At 37.4% G+C, this 9815-nt stretch overlaps 1 protein-coding gene across 3 annotated transcripts in view; it reads left to right on the plus strand.

Moving 5' to 3' along the window:
• LARGE1 (LARGE xylosyl- and glucuronyltransferase 1) overlaps positions 1–9529 on the plus strand; it is a 375788-nt gene extending 366259 nt beyond the window's left edge. For all 3 annotated transcript variants that reach the window (XM_083365626.1, XM_083365625.1, XM_083365627.1), the window contains 2 exons: positions 5141–5336; positions 7865–9529. In XM_083365626.1, coding sequence (XP_083221752.1) covers positions 5141–5336; positions 7865–8062 — 394 coding nt within the window. In that variant the 3' untranslated portion in view covers positions 8063–9529. The remainder of the gene's footprint in view (positions 1–5140; positions 5337–7864) is intronic.
• The last annotated feature ends 286 nt before the right edge of the window (positions 9530–9815 follow it).

The raw sequence follows: 9815 nt of genomic DNA on the forward strand, positions 1-9815 counted from the left end.
AACGGGTTGAACTCCTGCCCTCATACCCCATCTGCCAACCTAGCAATTCAAAAGCATGCAAATGCAAGTAGATTAACAGGTACCACTTTGGTGGAAAGGTAACAGTGCTTCATGATGTCATGCTGGCCACATGACCGCAGAAATGTCTTCAGACAGTGTTGGCTCAATGGCCTTGAAACAGATGAGCACTGCCTCCATAGTTGGCAATGACTAGTGGAGTAATATCCGCAGGGTCTCCTTTATTTATTTTTTTAAATTGTGTTTCAAAACCTGAGTCTCATCATGGAAAAAGGAGAATTGATCATTTAACCTATGATGAAACATATCACAGATTCCCTGTTATCTACTTGTCTCCAGAAGTTGTGGGTGCTCCAATATTGGAGGTTTTCAAGAAAAGGTTGGACAACCATTTGTCTGAAATGTTATACGTTTCCTGCTTCAGCAGGGACTTGGACTAGAAGACCTCCAAGATCTCTTCCAACTCTGTTATTCAGTTATGATCAGTTTGGGTCAAAGTCATGTACTGTAAGTTTTTATATGTTATAATGAAACCCTTGAATTGGCTCCAGAAAACAACCAGTGCCCAGTCAAACTGATTATATGATTATATGAACGTTATATGGAATCTTTCAGAATCATGCAGCCAGATTGCATTTTTAGACAGCTGCAGTTTCTGAACAGTTTTCAGCAACTATCTACTACAAAGTAATTATTGAGTTTACCAGCATATAAATCTTTACAGAATCCATGAGGAATCTCAGACTATAAAGCTGATCCTTAAGGAAGATTATAATCCCATGTAGAAATAGTATTTCCTAAATCCTGAATGTCCTGTTTCTGGATTCAGCAACTCTATCGTGTTCGTGTTTCATTTCAGCTTGTTCATCTGTGTCCATTCAATTCATCACATTCATAATAATGAGCTAGTAAACTTTAGCTGTATTTTTGCTCTTGGTAACCAGTCCTGTGCTGGCATACATGTCTGGAACCCAGGTGCTGAAGATCGTATCAAAATGGCAATCTGTCTTTCCAGGTCCTTGCAATACCACATGCCTCTTGTTTTAGGATAACATTGCATCTGATCTAGCTAGCAAAACTGCTGTCTGAAATATTGATTCCAAAAGGGTAGAATTTGTTTGAGCCTCCTCCTCTGATTGCTTGGCCTTAGTGCTTAATTAATTATGCCCATTCAATCCAGTTTGAACAAGTTAAAGCAGAAGAAAGGAGAATTGATGTGTTTGTTTATAAAGAAATAAACTCTACCCCCTTTAAAATAAATTCTACCAGTATCATTTTGTAATCTGTGGAAGTAATTGCAAAGATTTATTAATTAAGAAAACAACTGTTCCTTCCCCAGTTAAAAGAAAAATCTACTGGAAAATAAGATCATGTAAATGTTCATTTCCATTTTCTGCTTCATCAATCAAATTTTCCACAGGCGTGGAATTTATTTTTACACTGGGGTTTGGGTTTTTTGGTTTTTGTTTCTTTTGCATAAAAAACAAGACATCACAAAAGAGACAGAGCTTCTGAATGATCAGTATTTCTCCTTATAGCTAGTCCATCTGATCGTTCCAATCTTCTCACAGCCCACGTCCACCAACCAACCATTTCTACCTTGGTTTTCAGGGTGGTTTTAATAAATTGTTAGTAACTATTGCCAAACTAATAGGGGAAAGTTGCATGACAATGATTCCTGATCATTCCTGTAGCATTCCAAACTTTTTATTTTTATTTTTATTTGGTCTCCTGTTTTCTAAAATGGTTAACTTTTTTCCTTTGGGGCATATGAGACATATAAATTAGTTTTCTATGGTAAATGTCTTCCTTTTATTTCTCTTCCAGCAAATTTTGTAGTGGCCTCGATATTTTGAGTATGAGAGCTTTGTAATGGAGAATAATGGATGGCTTCATTGTAGATGTGTCTCAAGGGTTTTATATTAAAGGTCTGGAGATTTCTTTGTCTATAGAAAAAATAAAACTTTGCTCCACTAAGGTTTCAGACTATGTTAATTGCTGCTGCTCTGAACCTACTTCCAAATACAGTGCAATTACTTTTTCTCTGATTATTCAGGGAATTTTAGAGAAAGAAAGTCACATTATATAGTCTCTTATCCAAGTAAAAGTTTCTGTATTGCATTAATGTATATTGACCAATGACCTGTCCATGTCAACATATTTGAATGCAATTACATTGAGTCAAAATAAAATAAAAACAAAACAAAATTAGCAATTCTCTCTTAACTTATTTGGTTCACTATGGTTCATTCTGGGGGAAAAAGACTTAACAAAATGAATGCTGCTATTATGTGTGTCTGTGTGTGTGTGTGTGTGTGTTTCTATTCTACAAAGTTCTTCGGCACAGAACTAAAATTAATAAAGAAAAAAATATTAATTGCAGCTCTGTGCTGAAGAACTTGGTAGAATAGAAACTTATGTAATGCTAGAACAGGCAGCAAATATATATTGATAGATTAATAAAGTCTTCCCAGATTCATTGTAGAACCATGTTTGGGCATTTTGGCCTCTCAAAGATTCTACAGGGCTATAGGAATGCATTCTCATTTTCTCTTCAGATATTCAGATATTATCAAAGTTATGATTAACATTACCTTCAAACTGCAGACAGCATGCTTCCAAAAGCCAATTATAGTGGAAGAATGGAAGAAGGACGTATATCTATCACCTCAAAGACAACTTGAGGGCCACTGTAAGAAACAAAAAACAGAACTACGAGCAGCTAGGCCTTGGCTTTACCCAATACCCAGTAGGACTATTCTTCTTACCATTTCTTCTTGTACCTCAAAGAAATAATAAATATCCCAAATAAAGAATAAATACAAACATCTCCTTTATCCTCTGATTTCACTAAAAGATATTAGCATATTACAATAACTATTCTTGAAATGTATTTTTGATTCGATTTTTATCCTATTTCTGAAGAAATAGAATAGAAATATTTCCTTTTTGAATGATTTGGAAGCATTGGACCCTATGTAATAAGTTGCTGTTCAATGGTGAGAAAAGAAAGGTCTTGCACTTAGGCAGGAATAACCAAATGCACAGGTATAGAACAGGCAGTACCTGGCTTAACAGTAGTAACTATGAGAGACATCTTAAGTTTCCTAGTGGACAACACTACTGGCTCATACTTATCACTTAAGTATAGCCAGAGTGGGCTGCAGGTGGCAAAAAGGCTGCATCAACAGAAATGTTAGCACCGTTCTGTACTGCCCTAGTGAGGTCACGCTTGGAATATTTTGTCCAATTCTGGCTACCACAATACAGAAATGAACTTGAGACCCTAGAAGAGCAACAAAGATGATAACAGGACTAGAAGCTAAGCCATATGAGGAACAGTTAATGTAACTAGGTACATTTAGCCTATCGAAGAGCAGGATGAGGGGTAATACAATAGCTATCTTCCAATACTTGGGGGGCAGCTACAAAAAAGAGTGTGACTCATTTTCCATAGCGCTCAAGGGAAGGCAAAGCAATGGATGGAATCTCATTAAAGAAAGATCCAACCTGGACTTAAGGAAAAATTTCCTGGCAATGAAAACAATTAATGAAACAGCTTGCTTCCTGGAGTTGTAGGTGCTCCATCACTGGAGATTTTCATGAAAAGTTTGGACGTCCATTTGTCTGGGATGGTATAAGGCAGGGATCCCCAACCCTCGGGCCACATGAGCAAACAAAGCCCCATCCACACATGTGTGGAACCTGGCAATGCCGAACCAGTCCATGGTGCCCAAAAGGTTGGGGCCCGCCGGTATAAGGCAGTGGGTTGGATTGGAATACTTCCAAGGTCCCTTCCAGCCATGTTCTTATCCCACATATGCTTTCTCTGTGAGCATAACCATAGGATCCTTTAGATTATAAAGTTAAGTCAGGTCAAAATTTCAAGTTGAATATTTTCAAGATTTTCATGGAGGTATTCGATGTTTAAATTAAATCTAGATACAATATCAAGTCTGTCTGTACTGGGTTTTAAAGTAAACATTGGAATATGGTATACTATATGAACAAGTGATGTAATAGTGTCCTGGTTTAATTGATAGATGTGTGTGGCAGTAGCCGATATCATTCAGGAATGGCACAGTGAGCACAATCTATTTTCTCCTATGCCTTGTTTTTTTAAAGATTTTTCTAATAATGACTTATTTATTATATATTTATTATGTATAACTTTGTTGTACAATGCCCAAAGATAGGTGGCCATATAAATTTGATATATAAATAAATGAATGCAAAAGAAAAGTATTGATCATTGTCTTAAATGAAGAATAGTAGATGTGCTTGGATAGGCCTGGCAGTGACATAGGTAAAATTAACAAATTATAAAAGGATCCTTTCCTGTAAATTGAATTGATTGTCTAGATGAAATTGTATAGATGGCACATGGCAACAAAATGATAGCTTTGATGGCACTGATAGTATTTGCCTAGGCTTTTATTTAATGCCTGTATTGATCTAAATTTCGGCCATGATAACAGAAACACCTTCACAAATTTCTGCTTGCCTTGAAAACAAAGTACTAAATTAAAAAGAAAAAAAGTATAACTGTGAATGGTGGCTGAGCTCATTTGCAAAGCATTTATCTGCATTTCAACATCTTCTCAAAGTACCATTTTTTACAATCTTAGCAATTAAATGTCACAGTCCAGAACTGCTGTAGTTACTGTTTCTTCATCAGTCATGATTTCTTTGCTTAGATTATCAATCTGTAATTATAGAAAATTTCATTTTTCATTTTTTCCCCCAAAGTCAATGGAAGCCTGGATGGTAATGCCCACTGAAAATCTGACATCTTTGAGATTCTCAAAGCTGCATCCTGAAGTAGCACAGTATCTTTTCCTAAGACCAAAGCCACATGGCCGAGCTGCTCGTTTGCCCTGCTTTGAGGCTCATGCAAAAGTTGGAAGATACTTTCTTCAGATGCTATGCATGTGCAACAACCTCTTCTGCCTTTTGTATCAGCAGTGTTGTCAAGAAGTTTCATTCACTTCTTGTCAAGTGAACAAACCAAGAGGTGAAAGAGAAGAGAAGAGAACCAAACTGTACTCTCAACAGATCTCCACATGGATTGTTTCCAAGTCTTACTTCCATCAATGATTCTTCCAAACCATATGTTTTCCAGGTATCACGTATGGACAAAAGGGCATGCACCAACCAATTTTGCCAAGTGGCGAACAGCCACCACACCATACAGAGTTGAATGGGAAGCAGATTTTGAGCCATATGTTGTGGTAAGGCAGGATTGTCCGGAATATGACCGAAGGTTTGTTGGATTTGGTTGGAATAAAGTTGCACACATTATGGAATTGGATGCACAGGTGAGAAGTAGAAATTTAGTTGTAGCAATTTGTTTTCCATTTTTTTTAAATATAAAAGTTACTGCTTTTATAGGATGCTTTAGAAAGTTTGTTTCTTATTGCATCAGAAATGTGGGAGTACACTCTTGTTCAGATTCACTAATAAGGAAGAGTTGTACAGGATCCAATCTGTGCTAGATAGACTCTGCTAGAGAGAAGTTCCCTGAAGATGTGTTCCAGCACGAGTCCAAAAACTCAGAAAACTAAACCTCTAGTCCCAGTGACTGAGCCAGATTGGATTCTGCAACTTCATCCTGGGACAGATACTGTATTTCACCTTCATTCATGAAAGAGTTGTAATCTTTTGAAAAAATGATTGATACTATTAGCAGGAAGCAGAAAACAATAGTTTTCCTAATCAACAGGTCCCGTAACTCCTAGCTAGCACAGCCAACCAGCCTATTCTTCCTAGTTCTGGGTAACAGCAATAGCAATAGCACTTACATACTGCTTCACAGTGCTTAACGCCACTCTGTAAAAACTTTACAGAATCTGAATCCTCATTTTATGAAACTCAGAACGATGGAAGGCTGAGTAAACCTTGAGCCAGTGAGCATCGAACTCCTAGCAGTGAGCTGAATTAGCCTGTAATTTGGTTCCATTTGGTTGGAATGGAATGACATAGCCAGGATTCTTCCCACTGCAGAGTGGGGTTGTTTTATTTTGTTTTTTGCAGTGTTCATACATAATGGGCTTCAGGTTTCTGTATAAACATTTGGTGTTCCAAATTAATTCCAAGAGACAAGAGTGAAAGACCATAAAAAAACTATGTCTCATGAAAAAAATGTTTTTATGCCAAATAACACCCAGTTGGATCATTCCCCCATTCAGTAATCAGTTTGCCAAAAGATGGTTAACAATAAGCTGTACCGTGCTGCTAACCAGCATCTCTAAATTTGCAACTGGCATCTTAAATTAGGTCTGCCCTACAATTAGCTCTTTGCTTCTCTACAAAACAGTTTGCCAGAGCAGGTGGAAAGATACAGCTCACTCTTTGGATTACCTCTCAAGGAGCACTTACTGTTTTAAATCAGGCAAATGTTTCTCAAGGGGGCAATAGGACAATTCATAACAGTATCTTTGTACATAGAATGTCAGAAAGGCTAAAGCATAGAATGAGCTGAAGTTGGCAAAGAATGCTAAATACATAAAACAGGTTTCTTCAGCTTTGTACAAAATCCAAGAAGTATCTGGGAGTTGAAGTCCACAGTTTCCAAGGTTGGATACTCCTGAGTTAATCAAGCTCAATTCATGGTGTCTTGATGGGTGCATCCATGGCTTGACATTTCTTTCTCCTTTTACTCCTCAAATTTATCATAGTAACGATACCACAGTGGGCTCTATTTTTACTGTAAAAATATGTAAGCAATGAAGAGAAACAACTGCTCTTGGCAAAATTGAAATAGCAACATAACTGAGGAAGGATGAAAGGGCAGCAGAGAAAGGCTTTGATGTCAGTAAAAGATCATTGCTTTGAGGCAGAAGGTTAAAAACAAAGCTGCAAAATTCTCTTAGCCCAGCTAGAAGTTGAATCTAACATTGACTTTATATGTATCTGTATTATCAACATGTCATTCAAAAACTGAAGGATTGCTAATCAAAGGCTTTCATTTTTACCAGGACCCTGCAATAAATGCAGAGTGATTAATAGGGAGTTTCATCTCACTGTAAAGAAAAGCTTCTTGAGAATTGCTTAAGCTGTTCTGGATTGCTGCTCTGTAGCAGATGCAAGCAGACTTTCAGATGATAAATCCCAAGATTCAACATTTTATGCATTTAATGTAGTTGATAAGGTGCTGGTTCTCTGAAATTTCACCACAAGATTGCTCACTTATTAGACTCCTATTTGCCTTGCAAAATTGTAACTGCTCCAAAGGTGATTTAAACATAGTTTAAGGGTCCTTTCCTCCCCCTCTAATACAACTGTTCAACTTTTTTCCTTTGCCAGTCTTAGTCATGATCTAGAAACATCAGCAAACATGAGTAAATACTGACCACGTTTTTTTTCACACATGGGGGTTACAAAACCTGACTATACACATGCTTAGCAAGCAGATGCCATATTCAATTTTATTCAAGTTAACAAAAGAAAAGGGGCAGGCTGGGAGGGGAGATATATTTACACTGGGATTAAGAAAAGATTTTTATTTGCAGACATTCATTTTATAAGCGCCAATATTTGACTTACACTTGCTGTTTTCCAGTTTTTTCAATGCTTAAGGCTATGGGGAGAGGAGACAGAACAAAAGAAAATGTGAGGTCCTTGGTGCTCTCTGAGCTTGATGGTTTCCTTGCAGATGTTTCATTAGCCAACTAAATAGCACTGATGAGATTGGGTAATGAATTGTCTACAAGAAAACAACCAAGCTCAGAGAGTACCAAGGACCCCACAGTTCAACCCTGAGCTACACATGTTCTCTTCTATTGGTATACAAGAATTATGAGACATTGATCTTCTTGCTCACTCTTACTGTGACTGTCTTCCTCAGGAATATGAATTCACGGTGCTTCCCAATGCCTATATGATCCACATGCCACATGCGCCCAGCTTCGACATCACCAAATTTCGTTCCAACAAGCAGTACCGTATTTGTCTCAAGACCCTCAAAGAAGAGTTCCAGCAGGATATGTCACGCCGCTATGGCTTTGCTGCATTGAAATATCTCACAGCTGAGAACAACAGCTAGCACCACTAAACTCTTAATGGAAAGCAACCTGAAAAGAGGAGCCGTTTCATGTGTGTGGACCCCGTTCTTAAATTGTGGGACACTGTTGGTTGTTTTTGGTTTTGCTTTGTTTTTAAACCATATCAAACAGTTCTAACAGTACAGCTTTGGAACAAGTTGTCTCTGGACATTGCTCAAAAGCACCACTCATTCACCTCTTACAAAACTTTGGCTTGATTGACCAAGAGGTGGATAGAAATGTATGGGGTTGGCGGACAGCACTACCCACATCTGTTGGCAGCACACAGGGTGGCAGTAACTGTGTAAAACAGATCTTTATTCTTAAAATTGCACACAGATCTTCTTTGGAATATAGGCTTTCATGTTACTATTTAATAATATCACAGTTGTTTTTTTTAAAAAAAAAAAAGAAATGTAAAGGAAGATCTTCAGATTATTATCCTGTGAATTAAATGAACAGAAACAGCCCCCTACTTCTCCTTATTAAAGGAATTTGCCTATGTCACACAACTTTTGTCTAACCACAGAGAACACTATAAAGTAAGCTGAACCAGACTTCCCCTGTCAGATGAATGGGAATTACATCCAACCAATGGAACTTGTGATATATTATATTCTGAATATTCACAGCATTGTGTATGCACTTCTGTGGCATCACTCAGTCATTGCTTTTATGCAGCAAGATGGACTCTTCTCCAACTCCCCACCACTGTCACCTGCTCGGTTCATATCCTTTTTTTTCCCAAACTAGATCACATCCTTTCACACCTCAGATGTATCCCTGTATCTAGCCGTTCCCCCAAGAAGATCTGTACTTTTACTGATCTGGGAAGATATCCATCACATTCAATTTTACTTCCATTTTATAGGGTTTTTCGAAGTATTTCTTTGCCACACAGATCAAATTGGAATCTAAAGTATTGGGAAGGAAGGATTAATATTAATTAATAAACTCAGGTGATTGGGGAAAATCAGTCCAATAGCTCTTCCACTTCACATTACATTTGGTGTGAGTGGACATCATTACTAAGCAGGAGAGTGGAACCACAGAATTACAGACTTTGGGGAACTAATTCAATCAAGTGTTGTTAAACTAAAACGAAATGAAATGGTGTATTGGTGGGGGAGAAAAGAATGAGAAAATCTTGATGGTCTTTGCTTGGAGGTGAATCAATTCAATTCACTCCCATTATTGTATGTAGAAGTAAGTATGAGTGAGAATCTTGAACAAGGAACATTAACACATAGACGTGCAACCCAACACTGGATATTTAATTTTTTTTATTATTTCTTCAGTATTAATGTTGTGTTTACATGGATGGAGGAGATGAGGTTTAATGCACTACCCTTATTTGGGGCTATTTGTATTTGGTTGCGATGTTATTCAGAGAGCAGAATTTGAATAAATCAGAATTATGTCTCTCTTCCTTTCCCCAGGAATGTTAAAGAGTCTTACCAACATCCTTACATGACTAGTCACTGTGCATTTTGTACTATTAACTAACTATCCCATATTTTCTGTTTGGCAAGGCTAATGTGACTTCTTTCAACTTTTGTAGTAAACTGTCTGGGTTCCAAATATTTTCCAGGATTTATGCATCAATGCTGATCTATAACAATTACACTCAAGAGATCAAAGCTGCTCCTTCAAGTCAAAAGCAGTAGAAGAATCCTTGGCTTGGGATTTTGTTCAGAACTTCCAGAGAAACAATAGTGCTTGCTTAACATATTTCTGTTTCCTTTTCTTCTACTG

Source organism: Vipera ursinii (assembly GCF_947247035.1).
Source record: "Vipera ursinii genome assembly, chromosome: 6".
NCBI lineage: Eukaryota > Metazoa > Chordata > Lepidosauria > Squamata > Viperidae > Vipera > Vipera ursinii.